We start from the raw sequence: 23,955 nt of genomic DNA on the forward strand, positions 1-23,955 counted from the left end.
AATACATATACCTAAAACTGATAAAACCAAAAACAAAGCTAATTGTGACACCTTGAGTAGTGAAAGCTTCAACAATTTTGGTTTTCAAAAGTTTTAAGATCGAATTACATGAGGAGGAGAAATAGAGAATGAGAGAGTAAACAATTTTTGGGATTAAATCATAAAAAATATGTGGAGCCGAAAGAAGAGTGGAGATAATTTTAAACTTTTAATATGATGTGGGTTTGGAATATATATATTAATAACAAGTTTTTTGTAGGCCTAGATATATGTGTAATAATTCTTATTTTTTTAAAATTCAAAGGTGGACCTACGTACATATATTAATAACAATTTTGTGGGACTATATATTAATAATTTTTTTTTAAAACTTGAGTGTAGGCTTGGGCATTTCCTCAAAGGGATTGAATCTGTCCTGGTTTAAAGAATTTTGATGAATGATAATTGAAGAAAAGAATAATAGTGATAAGAGAACTTAACAATATTCAAATCAGAAAAGGATTATAAACTTAGATAATAAAATAGTATTTTCGGATGAAAAAGGTTCGGCCAAACGATTATTTATGTGAAAAAACAGCGGGTAACTCTTATTTGAGCCATGCTTATTAAATGTTCAAAATATTGAGATATTGGAGAATTGAGAAAATGAAAATATCGTGATAAGATAACTCTTCTCTAATTCTCTTAACCCCAACCCCAACCCCAACCCTAACTTTACTTTCTCATCTCTCTCTTTCACCCTTCCTCTTTCCCTCCTCCCACTCATTTCTCTCTTTCTTACATAAACACACTCACTAAAACACACTTGGTCTGCTTGCTTACTCACTTATGGTCTCTGTCTCTGTCAATCTCTCTGTGAACAAAATCAAAACCTNCGGGAGAATTGAGAAAATGAAAATATCGTGATAAGATAACTCTTCTCTAATTCTCTTAACCCCAACCCCAACCCCAACCCTAACTTTACTTTCTCATCTCTCTCTTTCACCCTTCCTCTTTCCCTCCTCTCACTCATTTCTCTCTTTCTTACATAAACACACTCACAAAAACACACTTGGTCTGCTTGCTTACTCACTTATGGTCTCTGTCTCTGTCAATCTCTCTGTGAACAAAATCAAAACCTAAGACTCAAAAATCAGTGAGAGATAACAGTATGGGTAAGTACATGAAGAAATCAAAGATCACTGGAGACGTTGCTGTGATGGAACTCTCAACCGGTGTCCTTACAAGAGCTAAAACCCTTGCCTTGAAACGTCTCCTTAAACCCTCTCCTCTACCTAATCCACATGACACTTCTTTTTCTTCTTCTTTCTGCTATCTCCAGCTCAGAAACCGACGCCTCGAGAAACCCCCACCACCTTGCAAACAACTGCAACCCAAAGACAAAACTTGCAAACCACAAAACTCTGACACTGACTCTACCTCTAACTCAATACCAAATTCTAGCCTAAGGTTGAACTCCCTTCGCTCTGGCTCAGTTGGCGTTGGGTCGGTTCCACTCGGTTGTGATGACAGGGATGTGCAGGGGCCTTTTGGTAATAATGAATTGATGGAGAATGATGTTAATGAAGTCGCCGCTGAGGAGGCCTCTTTTGGAGAAAATAATTTGGAGCATGAACCCAGAGACAGGTATAAACGCCTCTCCCGCTCTCCCTCTCTCCCTTATTTTTTTTTTAAAAAAAAAAAAAAATTAGCTTTCAATTGCTGGGTATGAACTTTCTGGTACTGTTCCATATTCGTTGCTTTTGTTTATGCTTTTTCATGGATTTTCGGGGGCTTGAAATTTTTAGTTCTTTGGTATTTCATTTGACTTGTTGGGTGGCTAAAAGAGTAAAACTTTCGCTTGAGAGTTTTCATTTAAAAAGGATTTACCCCCTCACTTTCATCTTGTACTAGCCGTTTTAGATTTCTCTACTCAGAAGCAGAAAAAAATATACTATTTTTATGTATGAAAATTTGAAAATATAATTATTTTTTTTGTCAAAAATGTTGCAAAATATTTTTCGCCCCTCTTCTGTTATCCTTTTTGGTACTTCAAATCTTTAGCTGGAATATAAGAGTGGTATGTTCCTTTTATAATTTCTGAAGGTGGCTTCATTCATTTGTTATGTTTTTATTTTTGGGTTTTTAGTCATCTCGTTGTTATGTTCTGTTTATGTTTACTGATATTAGTTCCCTTCGGGTTTGGAACTCAGTTTCTTGTGGATTTGGGATGTGAAGTTCAAGTTACAATGAGTTAATACAAATGTGTTTCCTGGTCATTTTTTTCCCCTATTTTAAAGAAAAATAATCTCACTTTATTTGAGGGGTTTGTGTTATGATCTGTTTCTGTGTTTTCGTTATTATTGTGATGTATTGATATTTTTCTTTTCTGTTGCATGTTTGCTTTGTCAAATGTCTAGCATCAAAGTTAGTCACTTTTTACATGTGAGAGATCAATTTAATGCATTATATTTAGTCTTTGTTTCTGACTGGTACCTCTCAGCTTATGTTTACATGGTGTGAAAACTGATTGAGTTGTCCTTTGTATATTAGGGCTTTTCATGACCTCTGTATCAGGTTTCATAATGTCGGCGATAGTAGTTCTGAGACCTTTATTAATTTGTTTTTTTATCTTTTAAACCGTTTCATAATTTCGGATGAAAGAATTAGTGATAAATAGAAAAGTTAATTTATATCTGGGTTGTACATGGTACGAAAATAGGAAAAAAATAATTTGATTACTGGGTATGGATTCATTGTATTCTTAGGTTTGCTTGTCCTTGCTTCCTTTTATTTGCCAAATTATTTAGCTGAAACTTCGCAACTTTTATATATATTATGGTAAAGTAAGAAAGATAATTGACCATTTATTGCAGCAGTGGTAGCCATTACTTTTCTGCCTTATTATTGCTACCATTGACATATGGGACTCCTGGGGCCTAGTTACAGACTGAAACATGTATGTGGGATACTCTGTTCTGTGGCTAACATTTTGTGACAAAGGATTGCAGAATTCTTCCTTTTTATTGTATTTTTACTGTGCCAAATTGAAGCTACTCTTAATGCTTGTCAATTTTTAGTTTCGTTCAACTCTATTAGGGATATTGATCTTGCTTGCTGTTTTTTCAATCAGCACTGAGTGAATATTAGTATTTTTAATTGAAATTTTGTAGATTTGTTAAGTGAATGAGCTAAGTTGAGTTTATGTTCCTTTATAGATAATTATTTTTTAATTGTGGGTTGCTATGCAGGAGCTCTAGAGAAAGCACGCCATGTAGCTTGATTAGGGGCTCAGATGCCATCAGAACTCCCATTTCCACCACTAGACAAATTAGATCAACTTACCGTGGAGGCCAGAATGACATGCAGAGAATTATACCGACACCACGCGAACTGGAGGAATTTTTTGCCTATGCTGAGCAACAACAACAGAGATTTTTTATGGAGAAGTATGCTATTGTTATTATAATATATGTGCATAATAGTGTTTGGTACTTTATATATCCATCAATGAGGTTATTTCAGCTGCATTAGTGATGATGGTTCATTTGCTGAGTGAACATTTTTTTTATTGTTTTTGCAGGTACAACTTTGACATTGTGAATGATTTGCCGCTCCCGGGACGTTACGAATGGGTGCAAGTGTTTCCATGAGAAAAACTCGTTAAATTTGTAGTTCTTGTCCCAGCGACTTCTTAATTAGTAACTCTCACAGGGCTTTGAAGGAAGTGGCTGGGATGAGCCAGTGACTTATAATCCTATCTTCTATGTTCATGTAAAGAGTGATTGAACTAAGATGTGTAATTTAAGGATCTGAAACTAACAGAACTTATGAATTACACACTAACCAAAAATTCAAGGGAAAGAAATAATGTCAGGATGTGTAGTTTAGGGTTTTATGGTCTCATCACTGTAATTTCAGGATGTGTAGTTTAGGGTTTTATGGTCTCATCACTGTAATTTCGTAGGGTTATATCTAATTTCTAGATTTTCTTTCCTGTCTTCTCCCCTTGAAAGCTTCACTTTTGTCTATACTTAGGTAGGATTGCACCATGGATGCACTGGAAATAAATGTAACTCAGTCGTCATTTTAATGTTTTTGTCTTTACTTTCGTTTTTATTCCCTGCATTTTTCATAATGCCTCTGATGTTTATGACATAAAAACACCACAGGCACTTTTAATGTAGTTTTGATGCTGATGTTTCCCTATATGTAAATTTAAAGTTAGATTGTTTTTGTCTTAGTTGCTTTGACCTGTTGTTGGAATAGAAGTTGATATAGAAGTTGATGTGTTGGTGTGGTCAATGCCATTAAGGACAGTGGATTGGTTGGTTGGTTTAACCAGCTTGAATTACTGGTTTTTCCCTTGATTTACTTTAACCCTACTCTTCAACATTTTCCACCAATGATATTTTGGTAAAAAATCTTTAATTTTCTTTTTTGGGTGATGGAAGTGTTTGAGCTGGTTTGGACACATACTAATCTTCTAGATCTAGTGAGTGTTCTCCAAGTTTAATAAGTCAACTTAAGTCTTGAGTCAGTAAGTCTTAAATATGATAGCTGCTACAAGTTTAATGAGTCAAGTAAGTCTTGAGTCAGGTTTTGAGACAGCTGATTATTTGAGACCTGAACAAAAGACCTCTGATTAATTTAAGTCTTTTCATACTCATATCATAGTCAGGTGGTTTCTGTAAGCTTCATGTTAATTCTTTTCCCCCATTTTCGTATTTACAGTAGTAAATCACTTTGTTTTATAATTGTAATACGGTCTGTAATTTGAATGAGTTACTGGTCCCTTGAGCTTGTTTGGTCATTTGGGTATCAAAGATAATGATGTTGGTGGGGTTATTGTAGCAGTCCTAAATTGTTGTGCAGTATTATCTTACTTCAGGTTCTTCCTGACAATAGATTTTAATGAAATTTGGTTTATTTTACTCTTAAAAAACTTATGGTGGTAAAGCCTTTACAAACTTGCAAGTGGGCGTGACCGCAGAGAACCTTATGTCATTGTGTGAATCAATTTAGGTACTCAAGACTCACATGGGGCCTTGTACGGTTGTGCAGAAATTGTATCACAGGTTGCTTGTTGCTACAAGCTTCAACATAGATTTTGATGATGTCCTCTCTTCTATTTTATACTCTATACTTTGTTTTATCCTTTGTACTCTTACCTTGTTGAAGAGTGGAAGGGACCCAACTGCACACTTCTGCACCTCTCTGTTATTGTAAGGTTTGGTATTGATTACCCCAAATAGCACATGTCACTATGACTCTATGCTTACATGACACTTCCAATCTTTTCTCTCACACATTCCCCTTTTTTCTTTTAGTACAAACATTTCATTTGAAAGTTGAATCTCAACACATGCGTAACTTTTGCCTCTTTTAAATTTCATCTTCTAATCTTTTGCAACATTGCAGTTTCATTTTTGCAGCTTATGTCATGCTTGGCTCAGGGGTGAACTCGAGAATGATATTCTTGAGTTGAAGTATTTGCCATGGACAGTTCATCTGAAAATATTGGAGTGTTTTGTGGATTTGAACAAAATGCAAAGGATTTCAACCATCTTAAAAAACTATTTCAGCAATTTACAAAGGGAATTCGAGAAACTACTTGTGGTTTGAATGCGAACCAGTTGTAATTAACTGGTGTGGTTATAGATGACAGCTCTAAATCCATATTAGTCTAAAAGTCTGGTCAAATTTGTATGTATTCCAATCCAAGTAATGAATTGCTGATACTTTGATAACTTAGTTTTAGAAAATTGCTGGTAATTTAAGCAGCTGGGGAATTAGAAAGCATCTGGTTCTGTCTTCTTTTCTATGCAACATTAAGAGTGATTGCCCGCAAGGTTAAGTAGTACATAAACAAAATAATAAAATATAAAACATGTTTTCTATACCCCTTGGAAAGACTTCAAAGTCTTTTTACATTTCAGTAAGCGAAACGCAAGGTTATAATAACAAATCCCAGGATTACTGATTGACAAACAATCGTAGGTTAAGCCCGGTAAGAACAGAATAAATTCTTACCAGATCACACCTTCAATGATCCTAAGTTAGGCCTGGGCCCAAAAACCAAAATATTATATGTGTGTTTATTTGGTTTTTAAACTGAAAAGGACAAGCATTCCTGTAGTAGGTATAATAGAGTAACACAGTATGTAATATGTATCAACCCCAAATGTACAAACAAAACAATGGGAATAGAATTCTAGGGCCAGCCAATACAATCAAATAATCAACCCAGTTCCAGAGGGCATTTGAAATTCATAACTTAATTTTTGTTATCTTTGTTTATTTCTCATCTTGAAAAATATACATAGAGAAGACTGCTTCCATTTTCAAAATGAAATAACTCTATAGCAAAGCAAGAATTAGTTATTAAGCAAGACATGTTTTTTTAAAAAGAAAAATAGTTTCATGGTGCAATAAATAAGCAGCTTAAAGTTATCATGGTACAATACAATGGAGGTTAAATTAGAGCCATTAATTAAATTGCAACTGTATGCTGTAACTATTATTTTACAAATGAAAAGAATCGATAATAAAAAGAGACATGACCAGCATAACCACCTGCCAGAATGCTTTTGATAGTGTCTTGAAGATTAACTTCTGAGAAATTTTTGACATTTAAGTATCCAGTCTAGCAAGATTGTCTTTAGAAAGGCCATGTTGAGATTCCTTCAAGATCCAAATCGAAGTTCTGTATTTCTAACTGTCAAATCCCCTCCAGTAACTATAAAATGATCTGTTTGGAAAACCAAAATAAAGCCGCGTGAGTTCACATCCAATGTCAAAAGACACTGACTTGATACATCGTTATGAAAAGTAAAAACAATGAACTTTGCATGTTATTTAAACACAAGAAATACATGGATATGTTTATGAAGCCATGTTTTCCAAGTAATAGAAGAAAATACCAGTTCATCTCAATTTCTATGATGCAAATTATGATTTCATGGAGTGGGGGGAGATAAGTTTGCTGCTTGCTTTGTTTCTGCCATTTCAACTTCATATGCACTGCTATCTGATGTTTTTTCATTTTCCACAGCCATGCTTTTGAGTTTAGCTACCCGTACTGCCTGGAGCTCGTACCTGGAAATTAACACAAGTCACATCTTGAGTGTTATAGATGTGTCAGTTTATGTGACTCTGTGTGTAGAGAGAGGGACATCAAGGGCAATTTCAGTTTTGAGTTGCAAGTTCTTCCATCAGTTCAGAATTTTTTTGAAGTACATACGGACTTGCTTAGTGTATGAATATAATAACCTTATGATTTGAACTGCTATATTACAATCCAAAGTACGTAATTTATAATATTTCTGCCAATCTTTACTACAAGTAGATCATAAAAAAAATTTGACATAGGGACCAAAGATCTTGCAGAGTATTTAGGAACATTGTCCACTCAGAGGCAAATACTTCTCTAGGCTCACAATATGATCTATCTACGACCTCATAGTATGCTTTTCCAAAGTCCATAACAGAAATTAAGATCATTGCACAAAACTTTACATCAATTGCCTTCTAGAGGATATACACACTCATATTTGCACCCAGCCATTCCTTTAAAAAAATGCTCTTTAGCAGAAAGCCAGATAAAATTCAATAACTTTATTCCGTAGTAGAATCAATACTTTCACAACCCAGCACTTTGGCCCTCAAATTAGTATAAGTTTTCTTTCCGCAAATCCTGCAAATCCATAATTTTCTCTAAAAACTAACTACCAGGTTACATTGTCATCAAGTATTACATTTGTAAGCCTTAATGGGATTACTTTAGGATCATGAGACTTTCATGTAACATTTTCTTTATGTTTTTCCATTTCACTTGTCCTGTACTCACACACATCTACTTTTCTATGCTCTAAAACCCTTAAGTGTAATGCCATCTCTTAACCACTTACTGTATGCAAACTTCAATAATGATTAAATATATCCTTTGCAGCATTTGCAAAATTATATTAAGGCATCAATTACCATCATCAAAACAAGCACATAAACAACACGAAATGTGTACAGTCTGGTATAAATAATTCTAATTATCATGACAAATAACTGGAAACTAATAAAACTTACTCAGCTACATGGCTTTTGACAAGCATGAAGTATATCCTCCAAAATTGTTGTTCCTTCAAGTGGCGTGGACATAGCTTAAATCTAAGTGTTGCGAGTTCCTAAAAATAGAAAATGATAGAGTTGAGTAATATAATCATGTCAGAATTACTGGGTAGGCAAAGCAATTGCTGAAGCAACAAAAATTAAAATCACTTATGCACATAATAGCATTAAGTTAGAGAAAATATTCAGCAAGCACTAAACATCGCACCAAAATATAGATGGGAAAAATCAAACAGAAAGCCACCAGGAGAACATCATAAAATACAAGTGTGAAGTGCAAACATTATACTTATCAAAGGAACAATGAGAGTGTGCCGAGATCCAACTTGTCAATTACTACACCAATGTCCTTATGGGATCCTTCAGTATATATTTATCCAAAACTTCAAAACAGAGACATTACTGCTAGCTCTGCTCTACCCGAAGTAAAACTAAACTTCTTACCTTCTCCATTAAGTTACATCAGTATGCCAACAAGCATTTGTAGTCCAGCCACTAATTTCACAATCAAGAGGCAAAATTATTTCTAATCTTGCAGAAAGCTTAATAAAAGTCTCTAAAATTATCCACTAAACATCAGAACTTTCTATAAAGTGGGCTTATAACAAATTATAAATCATGGGCACACTAATAAATAAGTAAATTTATTGATTACAAGGTAGCAAATATGAAGAAGTAGACCGAACCTTGACTTTTGAAAGAACCAAGAAAGCATGTCGCTCCTGCCAATCTGAGAGATCCTGCCGTACATTGCCAGAAGAATTTGTAGCAGCTTCCACATCATAGGTAGGTTCCTGGTCATCTGCATCAAAAGGCAGTTAAAAAAAAAAAGAGGCAAAGTTTTGTATGAATTTTTAAACATATAATAAGAGTAAAACTTAAAAAAGAAAAAATCCAACTTGAATGAGATTGTTTAGAAAGGATGAATAAAATTGCTAAAAAGGTATACCTTGGAGAGGGAAATTCTTGAAGGTGTCTAAAGTGAAGGACTTGACATGATCGATTAATTGGTCGGTGACTCCAAGAAGAAGAAGCTCTTCTTGGTCCTGTTTTTGTTGATTTGATTCTGGGGTTTTGGACGTTTTACTACTCTTTGAAAGGCTGCGTCGAAACCATGAAGACAAGTCCATGGTTGTTCCTGGACCTGGGGGCCAGTCGCAGTCGCTCCTCGCCCGAAATTATTTTTTTTATTTAATTAAATTCGCTTCTTCCCCTTTGTGCTTTGTTATAATTTCATAAAATCTTGTAATTATAATTAGCAATGGATTAGGACATATTGGGCCCTAATTAAATGGGCCAAAGTCCAGTTGGTTTATGAAATCTTTGAAATCAAATTGAATTGTAGTCTGTAGATAGAGATTACGGGATTACACAAAACAATCAAAGGTTGTCGGCGGAGAAATAGAGTGGACATAGGATGCTTTAGATCAATCATATTCATGTCTTATCGCGTGCAATGAACAGATGATCATTAATTCACCGCGTGACAAACTTCTCATTGTTTTCGTATCCTCCAACCTGCCTAAATTATTATTTCAACAATAGCCTTGTGTTGGATGGATATCTATCAGGATCTACACCACCACTTCTTCAGCATTTATAATACAAATACTGACAAGAAATAGCTGATATGGATATGGATATGGCCGCATAGTAAAGAAAAATTTGTCAAGTTATATGCAGAGAAAGGTTCGATGAACCCAAGATTTAGGGGTCCTGCCTTTCATGATATGATATTGTCTATGACTAAAAACGGATTGACTATTGAATTTGAGCATGCATGCCGGACATGGATTGAAGACTTTGACTTGGAATAAATTTTTTTTTTTTGGTCCCCATCTAAAGGAAAGAGAAAGGGAAGGAGACGGTGGTGGTGATAGTGGATGTTCTATCATGATCATGGCAAATGATATCATATTTGGTAATTATATGGAGTGGAGGTGGACCAACTGTAATTACCCAATATGCCCCATTCTTGCTCTTGAAGTTACAGATAATGGTAATGGCAATCATATTTATTTATGTATTTATCAAAAGTGGCCGCACCCCCAACCAATCCCTTTCTAAGATTTGACTGTTGCTTCTTACTTTTCTCATAAACTTGTAGACCCAATCACCCCTATTACATTTTGCTATTTACTTTCGACTAGCTTCATCCTATTCCTCCTCTTCACTTTTCATTGCTGGTTTCCCTTTTTTAAGGCTTCTTGGGTTTATAACTATTGGATTTGGTGAATACTTGAATGTGGTCAGAATATCTGTTAGGATAATGCAAAAACTTACCATACCATCCAATCCATTTTATATAGAGGAGCTATTTAATTGAGGACATTTTTGCGTCCTAATCAGTGACAATGAGATTCCTTTTGGAGGAGGAATACAATGAGTCAAAAGAAGAGCAAGCAGGCCCGTCAGAATCATTAGATACAAAGATATCTTTTGGCGGAGATTTCGAAAATCCTACCTCATTGTGATCAACATTATGTATTGATTTGTTACCTAAATTTTAGGCTTTCTTTTCATTATCAGCTAATGGTATTGGTAGCTAATTATTCATTTTATGCTTTTCAAAGAGTTAATTACCTTTTCCTATCCAAATAATGGTTTAATGATACTTTTTTATCTATAGATTTTTAAAATATTACTTTATTAGTTAAATTTATATTTCAACAACAAATAGAGAAAAAATTCGGTCTATTAGGGTTTTTGAAGAGGGGAGACTGATGAGTTTTTTAGTGATAGAATATTGAATTTTGGTGGTTAGAATTGATCAGAATTTAACTTGGAAGGGATGGATATATAAACCTTAATCGCTCGATTGTCACCAATTGATAGATCGACAATAGTAAGATTTGAGGGATTTTAGTAAGTGATTATTGAAGAAGAGAATAGTGATGATATAACGTTATAATGATGTCAAAATCAGAAATAAAATATAAATTGGATAATTAAGTAATATTTTAAAAATCTATTACGTAACAAAATATTATTAAACCATTATTTAGGTGAGAAAAAACCGTTTACTCCTTTTCAAACCATGCCTCTTACCTTTTGGGTTGATTTCCTACTGTAACCGGATCCAAATCTCTTGCTTTCACTTGCATACTGTACATAAGATTACGGAATTGGGTTGTTGTTACACTCCAAATCTCCAATACATATTTACAGAGTCTTTAACTTCAATTTTATAGAAATTGAATTTAACATATATGTGATTGATACCAGCACTATTTGTTTGAGGGATGACATCAGATCACGATACAGAAAACCAGGAAACAAATGTTAATATAGGAAGGCGCGCTCCAGAAAAATCCAATCAGTATAGAATATACAAACTGGTTTTGCCTTGTATCTCCAGTGACTGCCACATCAGCCAAACCACTAACATTAATTAAACAAAAATTCCCAGCTTTAAGTGGGCAAATTGAAGTCAAAATCTACACCAATTCTGTATCTCACAAATGAATGAATGAATGAATATACAAAGTTAGAATAAAGAATTGTTGATTATTTCCACCACAAAAAAAAGCAACCATATGATTCATCATATCTTTTTCATTCAACAATTGGATATGTTTGCTCGTGGACATGTCTTGGGACCCCGATTGCTTCATTAATTGGATAGCTTCCATCAATGACCTAGGCTTATTATTAATCATTCAAAGGTAAAAGGATGAATGTATGTAGTATGTACTATCACCCCGTAACAAGGTATTTGATTTATTGTGCTAGCCAAGCCGGCTCCAAGGTGGTTAAATTATCTTTGATTTGTTGACATTTGGCGCCCATAGGACATGCATCAACTTAAATAAACACTCTGACAGAATAAACTGTAATTGGAAGTTGAAGGAACAGAACAAAAAGTTATTACTGAGAAGGGGGGGACAAAGAGTAAAATGTGTGAATAATGTCCAAAAAAACAACTACTTTTGTTCCCGCTTTTTTGAGGAGTTCTTGACTTTTTTTTTTTAATTTTTTAAAAAATAAAGTTACAAACATCAAACACATGTTCTTTTTGCCCTTCTTTACCTGCTTTTTAAACATTTAATACTCAATTGATTTTGATTGATACTTGTAGTGTAATATAAGAGAGTGATTTAAGCGGATGCAGGTTTAATATCAATTGAAATTTACAGCAAAAACTGAAAAGCATGACCCACCATAGAGGCCCATTGCTTTGGACAATTCTAATCTATGGTTTGACAAAGAAATCTGAAGCTGTTAATCAACACCAAAATCTCCAACTTGGTCTTTCCCTCTCTCTCTTCTTCACTAACTTAATCACTCTTTCTCTTCTCTCTCTTTACACTTGAGTATTTTTCTCTCTTCCTTTCATCACTCTCCTTTCATGGACAACAAGCAGCCTCAGCCGCAGCAGCTCTCCTTGGCCAAGTCTTCGCGCCAACGTTATAGTGAATGGTTGGTTTTTTTTGTTTTGATGGAATTCTATGTGGTATTTATTAAGTTGAACTTATAGTGTTCTTGTGATCTTGTTGTCATTGCTGTTAAAGGGTTGTTTGTGTTTCTCTAGTTCTTGTTTGAGTCAAGCAGTTTCATGTATATTTTATTTTTCTTAATAAGAAAAATAATATATACATGAAATTGCATGACTCAAAAACTAATTAGCGTCCTGCTTCATGTGATCGTGTTCTAGTGATTGCTTCACAATGATCTTCTGAAATTTGATGCTGGGTGATCACTTCATTACTACAAGAACTGTGTAGGAGCTTTTATTATTTAATGGAATTAACTTCACTGAGATTATGTTTATCTTCTGGTATAAATCTAAAGGCTTTCTTAAATGTTGTCCTGATAAAAACAAGAACATTTTGACGAGTGTTCTTTATGTCTCTAAGCAAATTCAACAAGAAGTTTTTCTAGTTGATATCAAATTTTCACTTTGGTGATGGTATTACTCTGTTTAGCAGTTATTGATAGACAGTTATCTTATTATAGGATTTTTCGAGATGTTCCAAGTGATATAACGATAGAAGTGAATGGAGGGACGTTTGCATTACATAAGGTAAGCTCTTGTGTTAATTTATTCTAAATTTATTTGTTTCTGTGCGTCTTGTAATGGTTGGAACTTCATTCTTTCTTCCTTGTCATTAACTTGGTTGTTGTAGTAAAAATAGTTACATATAAATAGTCTCTGGACTTCTACCCTGATGATAGATGTCATGATTTTATAGTAGATGTTTGAGGATGTGTCAGTGGAAAAGGAATATTTTTTTTCTTGAAAAAGGTCAAAAAATTGTAATTTGCGTTAATTTGACTCGGTTATGATATACGATGTTTTTGACCATCTGGGAATTTTTCGATTCACTACCATTCTAACCTACTAATAAGATCTGATTTAGGTTTTAGTCAGGTTATTTGGATTTGAACCTCTTTTCTATTATCTTATCACCGAGGCAATTTTTCTATGGTGAAAGGGGTTTTGACAAATCATAACACTCTTAATTGTTCAATGCAGTTCCCTCTTGTCTCTCGTAGTGGGCGAATCCGAAAATTAGTTGCAGAACATAGAGATTCTGATATCTCCAGGATTGAGCTCCTTAATCTACCAGGAGGCGCTGAAACATTTGAGTTGGCTGCAAAGTTCTGTTATGGTATTAACTTTGAAATAACATCAACAAATGTAGCTCAGCTGTGTTGTGTTTCTGATTATCTCGAAATGACTGAAGATTTTTCAAAAGATAATCTTGGTTCCCGTGCTGAAGAATATCTTGAGAGCATTGTTTGCAAGAACCTGGAAATGTGTGTTGAAGTTCTGCAACAATGTGAGAATCTACTCCCTCTAGCTGATGAGTTAAGGGTAGTTAGCCGATGCATAGATGCAATAGCTTCTAAGGCTTGTGCAGAGCAGATTGCTTCAAGCTTCTCACGCCTGGAGTATAGCAGCTCTGGGAGGCTTCACATGAACAGGCATGCCAAATGTGAGGGAGACTGGTGGATAGAAGATCTTTCCGTTCTTCGGATTGACTTGTATCAGAGAGTAATGACAGCCATGAAGTGTCGTGGGGTTCGTCCTGAGAGTATTGGTGTATCCCTTATGAACTATGCCCAGAAGGAGTTGACCAAGAAGTCCAGCTTATGGAATCCATCAAGTCAAACAAAGGTTGATTTGCTTTCAGGCTTACATGGGCATGAACGACATGTAGTTGAAACAATTGTCAGCCTTTTGCCAGTAGAGAAACTTGCTGTTCCCATCAATTTCCTTTTTGGGCTTTTGCGAAGTGCAGTGATGCTTGATTGTGCAGTTGCTTGTAGGCTCGATCTGGAGAGAAGGATTGCATCCCAGTTGGACATTGCTGCTCTTGATGATCTTTTGATCCCATCCTTGCGGCATGCAGGAGATACCTTATTTGATGTTGATACGGTTCATAGGATATTGGTAAATTTTGCACAACAAGACGATAGCGAAGATGATATGGATGACGCTTCTGTTTTTGAGTCTGACAGTCCTCATTCACCATCCCAAACTGCATTGTTTAAAGTTTCAAAATTAGTGGACAATTACCTTGCGGAAATTGCCCCTGATGCAAATCTCAAGTTGGCCAAGTTCATGGTCATTGCAGAGACTTTACCAGAACATGCACGTACTGTCCATGATGGGTTGTATCGAGCCATTGATATTTACCTGAAGGTATGTTACTGATTTTTTTGTCTCTCTGATGTTTAGACAAAGCTGTTTTTATATGTTCTTCAAAGTAATATGGGAGGGGTGGGTGTGATTAGTTATAATATGAATCCACTTGACAGGGAATCAAATCTGATGCTTGTTGATTCTTTTGACAAGAGCAACTTGCCTCACCAATCCTTCCCAGAAAAATAAAAATGAAGAACTCCTAGCTGCTCCATTAGTATCTTATTTTTATACTAATTAATGAATATTAAAAGTAAGCATACTAGGTTTCGTGGTAATATGGTGCTCCCTTTTATCTTTATCTTTTTTTCCTTTTTGCATTCATATCCAGGCTCATCAGAATTCATCAGATTCAGACAAGAAGAGGCTCTGCAGACTGATTGATTTTCAAAAGCTCTCACAAGAAGCTGGTGCACATGCTGCTCAAAATGAACGCCTCCCACTCCAGTCTATAGTTCAAGTTCTCTATTTCGAGCAGTTAAGGCTCCGCAATTCCTTGTGCTGCTCTTATCCTGATGAAGATCACAAGCCAGTGCATCAGTCATGGCGGATCAGCAGCGGTGCACTCAGTGCAGCAATGTCTCCACGAGACAACTATGCATCATTAAGGCGAGAAAACAGAGAGCTAAAACTTGAATTAGCTCGTTTACGGATGAGGTTAAATGATCTAGAGAAAGAACACGTTTGTATGAAGAGGGATATGGAAAAGTCTCATTCTCGTAAATTTATGAGTTCTTTCTCAAGGAAGATTGGTAAGCTGAGTTTCTTTGGTCATAGTTCTTCAAGGGGTTCAAGTTCTCCCTCAAAGCATTCTTATAGAACAGATTCTAAGGTGATTGAAAGAACATGTGCAAGCACAGATTAGGCAATTCAGGTTACCTAGAATCTTTTCTCTGTATTTGTCATGTAACTGCTAGCCATGCTCTTGATGACCACGTTATTCTCATTAATTTCCGTTTGCCCTCCTTGTATATGAGTTGCGATGCTTTGGGTTAGCAAGACTGGGGCTCTTTTTGAATACAAACTATGGTTTTTGGGGAAGTACAAATTTGTTGTTGCCTGAGTTTTAATATCTAAAAAGCAATTTGATGTAAACAGGTGGAAAATGTTCATTATAGATATTTTTACTTGACATAAGCGTTCAAATCATGAACTTTCGCAACCTCTACATGTGGGTGCTTGCATAACCTGATTTTTCTCGACCATCTTACTAATTTTTTCAATATTGCAAATAATATCTAAATGATCTTAAATTCTAGTTAATATATTCTCAAATCGAAATTATCTCAGAGCAATTATTTTCTTCATTTCTACAATCCTTGTGTTGTTTGATTAAAATGAGGAAAGCCCAACAAATAAAAGCAGTGGCATCTTCAGTGGAGTGAAACCAGGTTACATCTGAGGTCTGATGAAGAATGAAATTCTCAGAGAAAAGGTTTGTCCTCTGAAGAACGAATAAGAAAGGAAAATCCTTAGGTTTATAGGAATCAACAAACTAAAAATCCCGGAAACTCTGATGAAGTATCCGTCGTAGTTATCTGTAGCTTGTCGTCTTTCACTGGCAAGACAAAAGAGACTCTAAGATTTCGTGACCTACGGACACTGTCCTCTTTCCTTAAACAAGACTTCAATCTGGTAACCTCTTTACTATCTTCAAACTCTATCTCATCATCTTCTGTTCTACGGAATTTCGCACTTGTTTTACTGTCAGTAGAAAACTTATCTTTAGCATTGAATGATCTGGACCATCTGGTCACACTAGTGTATTTCTCTTCAAATTCTAAGTGGGTATTTTTGCACTTGACAATCACGTCAGGCCAGCAAGAATAAATTTGGGGTGGTTTTCTGACTCTCTTATCATAGCTTTTCTCCCGGCGACTAATCGCAGTCAAAGACATGGTTCTTAGTGGATGTTGTTTGATGAATTTGCTGTGCTCTTGGTGTTTAGGTGTCATTCCTGCAGAAGACCTGAGTAGTGAAGTTCCTTTAAGGAGTGGAGCCTGGTTTTGCCGTGAAGATTGGTTGGGTGGCCCTTTAACTTTTAACAAGTGATAGATTGTGAGATTTGGAACAACGTAAAACACTCTTCCCAGATTCAATATGGACTCAGGTCTAACTACAATCCATGGATATTGAAAGACATCCGGCCGAGTGACACTGTGCCTTGGGTTCTTCTTTATAACTTCAGCAGCAGTTATCGGTTCTCTGAGAATCTCCACATACCCACCTGGATGGACTAGTTTCAGCACGCCCTTCTCGCTTGATACGGCTCCCATTATTACTTTAGATTTACTAAATGCGAGGAAGAAGAGGAGATATGAGACACCACCTTGCTCCTTCATATACTGTTTCTTTGCTTTACCCGGTGACAAAAACGGCGATAAGTTCGAAAAAACATCATTGGAGGAATAAAATAAGTATGCGAAGTTGTTCTCATTAGATAATGTTCCTAAGATAAATAGAAAGATGTGGAGTCCTTCAGGGAAATATCCTTTTTGTTCTTAAGTGTTGTTGGCTTCTGCTTTAGCTGTAGTCTTTGTTGTTGGATTGTTCTTTATGTTTGTCTGTAGGCTGTAGCCTAGATTTAGTTATCCACAAGTGATGTTATGAATGAAGACTTTCAAATTCTCTCGTCAGGCCATTAAGAATCATCTCGTTATACACAAAGTTTCTGTTTTTCTGATAAACTTTTTGGAATTATATTGCAAAGACAAAAGTAAAAAATATGTTAAGGGAGAACAAACTGGAAGCAAATGCTGAAGTTACACTATGCTGTTGGATGTAAACACTTTTTGTTAGACGGTATAAAAAGCCTAAAAGAGTGTTTTCTAGCAACAAAATTTGAAGAACAAAACTTGGGTTTAGGGATTATAGTATATGCTTTCAACAAATGCTTTCCTTTCGTGGGTTGGTTTACCTATCTTGATCTAACTTATTTGTTTGATTACTCTTATGAGTTCCCAACCGGCATCTTTAGAAGATGCAAGCACAGAATTCTGGACAAGAAGGGAAGAAATTTCATATTTAATATTGCTTCTTCATGAATGAAATTGTTTTTTATTTGGTTTCTTAATACCTCCACAAGGGGCATTGTCAATTGGGTATAATCTTTGATTTAAGTTGTAAAGAAAGTGAAATTTGATTTGATAAGCTCAGTGACATCACTTTGAAGAGTTTAAGCAGGAAAATAAAATGGGTTTCAACAGGTCTAAGCCAAACCGGCCTCCAGTGGAATGGATAGCACACATTTGAGGACAAAAAAAGAGGAGAACAACATTGAAAATGATGTATAAAAAAATTGAACCAGGTGTACCATGTTGACAAGAATTAGCTGTAATGGCTTCTCTAACAAGAATTAGAGTACTATGTGATTCATGTACTTGATTAAAGATTATATCTTTATTTTTAATTTTTTGCGGGTAATCAATTTGGGTCAAAAGATTCTGCAGTTTTCGTCTTTTCTGGAGACTCTACAACGCTCTTTGTATATTTGCCGTTTACGGAGCCACCTTTAAGGCTGCGTCCATTCCTCAAAGACGAAATATTTTGGACGAGGTTGATAGTTTCCGTGCTACAAAAAATATATTTTTGAGTAAACCACATATTCCCACCCAAGGTTTGACAAAATCTCAAGTTAGTATCCCAGAATATATTTATTCCAGATTCCCACCCTTCAAAATTCAAATAACAGTGTTATCAATTTTTAGGGTTTAGAGGGTACAATTACCATAAAGCCCTTAACCCTAAATTAATAAATTGTCTTTTAACCCCTAAATTATTAGAATTATAAAACTTATCATTTTATTTTCAAATTTTGTCAAAAACACCCTCGATCACTACACACCCTCGTCAGAAACAACCCGATCTAGGTTGTTTCCTAAGACGCCGAACCCTCTGGTCACCTCCATCACCTTGCCTATAGTCCGTCGTCCAAAACCCCTCTGGTTCTCGACTCATTGGCCCCTCCAATCGCCGGCACCGTTAGGCTTAGGGTTTGAGTGTTCTTTGTCGGATTTCGACGGCAAAAATCCAATTGGACACTACCACTACAACCACCGCCTCTAAATCTATAAAACCCTTATGTCCCTAACAACCGTTTTATCGCCATTTGCCGGCCGAGAGTTCGTGTTCATCGGCCGTTTTTTGGTGAAGTGGTGGACGGCAAATGGTGAGCTGTCGTGGCTGGAAAGGTTAGGGGTTTTGTAGGGGAGGATGCGAGGAGTCAAATGGTGGTGGTAGTTGGGGTTCTTGCCGTTCAAAACGACCGAAAATCGGCAAAAACCAATCGCCTATTGTGACTGCCGTGGCCAGTGATCGGCAAGTGAGATTAGGGGTTGTGAAGGGTATGGATTTGTAGAGGGGAGGATGGGGGTTCAAATGATGGTGATAAGGGTGATTTTGGGTGGAAGAATCGCGGGAAAAAGAGCGAAAAACGTCGAGGACGTGGTCTGCTAACATGCGCCGCCCATGTAAAATGACCAATTTACCCTTTTATCATTACATCAAATATTTTTCCGTTACTTTAAGGGTGAGAATTTGGAATAAATGTAACCTAGGGTACCAACTTAGGATTTCATCAAACCTGAGGTGGGAATATGTCGTTTACTCTAAAAAACAAAAAGTATAAATTTAAAGACCATTCTCACGTAAGATTATCTCCAATTGTGCTTTTTATTTTGAAAAGCATCTTTTATATAAATAAAGAGCATCTTTATTAATTTTTAAATATAAAGAACATAATTTTTATTCAAATCCAATACTCTTTAAATTTAATGAAGATGCTCTTTATTTTTAAGAAAGAGACTTAATGGGAGAGAGAACTAATAAATAAAATGTATAGGAATTTATAGTTTATTAATTAAAATTAGGATAGAGAATGAAATTTGACTTTCTAAATGTGGAGAGCCAAACTCACTCTCTAATTTATATTTTAAAGATAAAGAGTATGTTAAACTTTTGTTTTATGAATAAACTCTTTATAATAAAGAATTTGTGTCATATAAAGAATCATTTATAGATGATCTAAACAGTCTGCATATTTATCTCCTTTTGTGCAACGAGTGGTTTCATTCAGGTTTTGCTTTCAAATGTGGTCCATTTCGCTTTGCGGCTGCTTGAAGGTCTTGTGTAAGTCATCATTGATCAAGCTCCTCAAAGCCGTAAACCTTTTTCTAATTACTGATATCATTTCTTTATATAAATATTTTGCGAGTATAAAGCTTAAACAAGATCCATTTACATTCAGAAAGTCGCATTGGTCAAATGATCTTCCATTTGCAAATGAAGGAGAAAAATAGCCAAGCAGAGAACTTAACAGGGAAAAAGTACTGGGAAAGGAATGACAAAAACAAGCACATATTCTCAGTCTCACAAGACAAATATCCCACATTCCCTGGGGAAACCGGTTTCAAATAACTAGTGATGAGGGGTGCAATCGTAACTGATAAAAACTTATTGTAAAGATCTCTCAAATTTGGTCTTCCAATTTATATTTTAAGCAGATTTGGTATAGAAACGAATGCCAAAAGCCAAGCCCAATATTAGCAGAGGAACTAGGAACTGGAGTAGCTTTATAACAAACTCCTGTGTCTTGTCTTGGTTGTAGTGAGGCTGCTTGGGAGGTGTGTACTTCACCTTGGTGGGAATGGTTGATGAATCGATGTGTCCTACACACAACTCGTCCATCATAGCTTTTGCACTGCTACTGTGACCAACATCCTCAAAGTCGTCAGTTGCATCCTTTCCTGCAAACCATACATCAAAATTGTGGCATCAACAGGTATATGCAGACAAGTCACCTGTATTTGTTCAAAATTAAAAACTGACAAAAATGATGATGTAATTTCTAGCTTACCTGTGGCGGACAACAAAACCTCATCACCACCAGGATGGTCGTCCAAGAATTTTGTCACATCGTATACCTGTTCCAACACATTAGTAAATGCAATTCAAGGAGAGCACAAATGACAATTTAATCTGATCCAAGATAAATATATACTAGAGTTCACTCAATTGATATATAATAACTGTAAGTTGATATGCTTAATATGGATTTTCACAACTACTAAGGTTAACGATTTTAAAGTCCTCATGACTTGTGTTCATAACCAGCACTAAGAATACAGGGCCTAGCCATACTACCAGCCAACTTGATTAATAACACCAGGATTGCTGTCACCTCAATATTTAGCAAATCCCAAGATTAACAATTATCATAGTGAAATCTCTGACTACAGTCCATACTGTGGGATCCTTGTTCTTCACTGTCTTCTGTATTGAGACACTCCTCATAGGCAATAAGTTCACCAATATGTAGGCCACACGATTAGATAAGAATTGCTAGTCATTGGTGACCCTTGGATTGCCTTCCCAAGGAGTAATACCATAGAATTGCCATATATTAACTATCAGAAATTATAGTAAAACAACTACCACAACAATCAAAAAATTCAACAGCCATCGTCCCGGTACTCACCGAGATTATTTCCAAAAATAGTTGCAATCAAGATGTTCAGTCTTTCTCACCAAATTTTCATTAACCATTACAATTATAATTTTAGTAACATTTTAAAATCATGTGATTTTCACTGACTTCTCCATAGAATGAACACAAGCATTATACATTCAGAGTAACCAAAAGAGCACAGGAAATAAAACCACTCTACAGAGATATGAAGACTTCTCAACACAATCTGACCACAATCTCCCTTGCACTCCCAAAGAAATTCACAAAAAGGCAAAAAATAATTCCATAGCTCCATGTACAATTAACTAAAATAAAACAAATAGAGGATAAATGTTGCAAAATATACCGATCCCTCACAGCAGTATGCAAACAGTGAAAAAACAGATGCATCAACCAAAACTGATAACAATGGAAAAATGTAATAGATGACATTGATCCATAATAACAATCAAATATTTCATCAATCTGTTAACAATATATAGTTTCGAACTGCCAACATTTCAAAAGCACACACATTTGAACCTCGGATTCCCATTTTGTCCTCTACTACCAAAACTAATGTGTTTCCTGTGTTATATAAGTCGAAAACTAGATATTAGGGCCGAAGAATGGATGTCGACTTATCCTATTATTGCCCCCACAAAGATTGTGGTAACAATTATTTCTTTGACCAATAACGGTGATCATTCAGGTTGAACCAATCAATTATAGGTTCAAATCTCTGGTAAATTCTATAGCTATATAGACAGATCCCATCCCTAACGGCCTTACAATAAAAAATCTTAATATCACGCAACAATCAGTTTTAAAAACATAATGAAATGAATGAGAAAGGAATTGAATGTCCCAATCTTATGCATGCATATAACATGCGCAAAAAGTGAAGCTTTGTAAGAGATCTAAGCAAACCGATTCAAAAAATTTCAGTATCACGAGGAAGAAAGAAAAGCATCCGAGATCAGAACAATATGGTAAATAAACACACAGAAGCATAAGGTTCACAATAAGAATCAATCAAGATCCAATCAGCAAGAGTATGTAGGTTTCAATTAACCAAGCTTTCCAGTTCGCATAATGATGAAAATGAGAAGGATATATACCTTGCCGTCAATGACAAGCCAACAATCTTTGGGGGAGTTGTGCTCAGAGACCTCAGCCAAAGTGAATACCTTTCGCTCTCCACCCATTTGGTTTGTGAGAGAAAGAAGAAGAAAAGGAGAGAGTTAAAATTGAAGCTAAGTTGGTGAATGGAGTTTCGGGATTTGGCAAATAAAAAAGGGGAGAGAGGGGATGGGTTTGGTGAAGGGTGAGGGTGAAGGTGAAGGTGAATATAGATGCGGTACTGGTATAACGGGGTTGGTGAGTGGTGGGTTGGCTCTGTCGTCAACCACCTCTATTTCTTTTTTATTTTCTTCCACTGCTATTTCTTCAAATTCCCAATTGTCACCTAGAGTTTTATATTTTTCAAAATACGTACAGTTAGTTATCAAATCAAATCCAGCCAATTACGTGTTGTTTGATTTTAAATTTTTTGTCAACTTAAATCCATAATTCAAATTCAAACTGTCCATTATTACTCACTAAAAACATTTTTAACTATACTATTTATTTGAAAAAGCATCTTTCATATAAATAAAAAATATCTTTATTAATTTTAAAATTAAAGAACACAATTTTTATTTAAATCCAATAAACTCTTTAAATTTAATGAAGATACTTTTTATTTATAAGAAAGAGATTTAACGAGAGAGAGAATTAATAAATAAAATGCATAAGAACTTGTAATTTATTAATTAAAATTAGGATAGAGAGTGAAATTTGACTCTCTAAATATGGAGAGTCAAACTCACTCTCTAATTTATATTTTAAATATAAAGAGTCGGACTATTGTTTTTATGAATAAAAACATCTCCAATAGTGCTCTTTATTTTGAAGAACATCTTTCATATAAATAAAGAGCATTTTCATTAATTTTTAAATATAAAGAATACAATTTTTATTCAAATCCAATAAACTCTTTAAATTTAATGAAAATGCTCTTTATATTTAAGAAATAAACTTAATGGGAGAAAGAATTAATAAATAAAATACATAGGAACTTGTAGTTTATTAAGAGAGTGGAATTTGACTCTCTAAATGTGGAGAGTCAAACTCACTCTCTAATTTATATTTTAAAGATAAAGAGTATGTTGAACTCTTGTTTTTATGGATAAACTCTTTATAATAAAGAGTTTGGGTCATATAAAAAGTCATTTGGAGATGCTCTAAACTGTTTATTTATAAAGCGTTAGAGCATCTTCAATAGTGCTCTTTATTTTGAAGAGCATCTTTCATATAAATAAAGAGCATTTTTATTAATTTTTAAATATAAATAACACAATTTTTATTCAAATCCAATAGACTCTTTAAATTTAATGAAGATGCTCTTTATTTTTAAGAAAGAGACTTAATGGAAGAGAGAATTTATAAATAAAATGCATAAAAACTTATAATTTATTAATTAAAATTAAGATAGAGAGTGAAATTTGACTCTCTAAATATGGAGAGCCAAACTCACTCTCTAATTTATATTTTAAAAATAAAGAGTATGTTAGACTCTTATTTTTATAGATAGACTCTTTATAATAAAAAATTTGGATTATATAAAAAGTCATTTAAAATGCTCTTAAGTCACATAAAGAGTCGTTTGGATATGCTTTAAGAATTAATTAGGCACATAAAACATACCCGTTTTTAA

General features: G+C 35.0%; 4 protein-coding genes across 4 annotated transcripts; 2 read left to right on the top strand and 2 right to left on the bottom strand.

Annotated features, from left to right (window-relative positions):
- Nucleotides 1-969: 969 nt before the first annotated feature.
- LOC116144241 (cyclin-dependent kinase inhibitor 3) lies at nt 970-3,899 on the top strand. Its single transcript, XM_031429699.1, has 3 exons — nt 970-1,626; nt 3,231-3,428; nt 3,563-3,899. Exons 1-3 carry the CDS (start codon nt 1,151-1,153, stop codon nt 3,630-3,632), a joined length of 744 nt encoding a protein of 247 aa, XP_031285559.1. The 5' UTR covers nt 970-1,150; the 3' UTR covers nt 3,633-3,899.
- A 2,549-nt stretch (nt 3,900-6,448) lies between these two features.
- LOC116144249 lies at nt 6,449-9,314 on the bottom strand. Its single transcript, XM_031429707.1, has 5 exons — nt 9,053-9,314; nt 8,790-8,905; nt 8,062-8,159; nt 6,903-7,077; nt 6,449-6,730 (listed from the first exon to the last, which is right to left on the bottom strand). Exons 1-4 carry the CDS (start codon nt 9,231-9,233, stop codon nt 6,939-6,941), a joined length of 534 nt encoding a protein of 177 aa, XP_031285567.1. The 5' UTR covers nt 9,234-9,314; the 3' UTR covers nt 6,449-6,730; nt 6,903-6,938.
- Nucleotides 9,315-12,280: 2,966 nt separating this feature from the next.
- LOC116144275 (BTB/POZ domain-containing protein At5g48800) lies at nt 12,281-15,790 on the top strand. Its single transcript, XM_031429745.1, has 4 exons — nt 12,281-12,522; nt 13,060-13,126; nt 13,580-14,752; nt 15,084-15,790. Exons 1-4 carry the CDS (start codon nt 12,452-12,454, stop codon nt 15,615-15,617), a joined length of 1,845 nt encoding a protein of 614 aa, XP_031285605.1. The 5' UTR covers nt 12,281-12,451; the 3' UTR covers nt 15,618-15,790.
- Nucleotides 15,791-19,972: 4,182 nt separating this feature from the next.
- Nucleotides 19,973-22,555, bottom strand: LOC116144222 (cytochrome b5). The gene is made up of 3 exons (XM_031429671.1): nt 22,319-22,555; nt 20,607-20,673; nt 19,973-20,496 (listed from the first exon to the last, which is right to left on the bottom strand). Exons 1-3 carry the CDS (start codon nt 22,403-22,405, stop codon nt 20,246-20,248), a joined length of 405 nt encoding a protein of 134 aa, XP_031285531.1. The 5' UTR covers nt 22,406-22,555; the 3' UTR covers nt 19,973-20,245.
- Between the last annotated feature and the right edge of the window lie 1,400 nt (nt 22,556-23,955).

Source organism: Pistacia vera, unplaced genomic scaffold, assembly GCF_008641045.1.
Source record: "Pistacia vera cultivar Batoury unplaced genomic scaffold, PisVer_v2 Contig44, whole genome shotgun sequence".
Taxonomy (NCBI): domain Eukaryota; kingdom Viridiplantae; phylum Streptophyta; class Magnoliopsida; order Sapindales; family Anacardiaceae; genus Pistacia; species Pistacia vera.

Coding starts and splice junctions, on each gene's coding strand:
- LOC116144241 (XM_031429699.1), top strand. CDS start 1,151: ATGGGTAAGTACATGAAGAAATCAAAGATCACTGGAGACGTTGCTGTG. Junction 1,627..3,230: donor GAGCATGAACCCAGAGACAG/GTATAAACGCCT, acceptor GTTGCTATGCAG/GAGCTCTAGAGAAAGCACGC. Junction 3,429..3,562: donor CAGAGATTTTTTATGGAGAA/GTATGCTATTGT, acceptor TTGTTTTTGCAG/GTACAACTTTGACATTGTGA.
- LOC116144222 (XM_031429671.1), bottom strand. CDS start 22,405: ATGGGTGGAGAGCGAAAGGTATTCACTTTGGCTGAGGTCTCTGAGCAC. Junction 20,674..22,318: donor GGCTTGTCATTGACGGCAAG/GTATATATCCTT, acceptor GTGTTGGAACAG/GTATACGATGTGACAAAATT. Junction 20,497..20,606: donor GGTTTTGTTGTCCGCCACAG/GTAAGCTAGAAA, acceptor TATGGTTTGCAG/GAAAGGATGCAACTGACGAC.
- LOC116144249 (XM_031429707.1), bottom strand. CDS start 9,233: ATGGACTTGTCTTCATGGTTTCGACGCAGCCTTTCAAAGAGTAGTAAA. Junction 8,160..8,789: donor TGGTTCTTTCAAAAGTCAAG/GTTCGGTCTACT, acceptor TTCTATTTTTAG/GAACTCGCAACACTTAGATT. Junction 7,078..8,061: donor GTCAAAAGCCATGTAGCTGA/GTAAGTTTTATT, acceptor GTTAATTTCCAG/GTACGAGCTCCAGGCAGTAC.
- LOC116144275 (XM_031429745.1), top strand. CDS start 12,452: ATGGACAACAAGCAGCCTCAGCCGCAGCAGCTCTCCTTGGCCAAGTCT. Junction 13,127..13,579: donor GGACGTTTGCATTACATAAG/GTAAGCTCTTGT, acceptor TGTTCAATGCAG/TTCCCTCTTGTCTCTCGTAG. Junction 14,753..15,083: donor CCATTGATATTTACCTGAAG/GTATGTTACTGA, acceptor ATTCATATCCAG/GCTCATCAGAATTCATCAGA.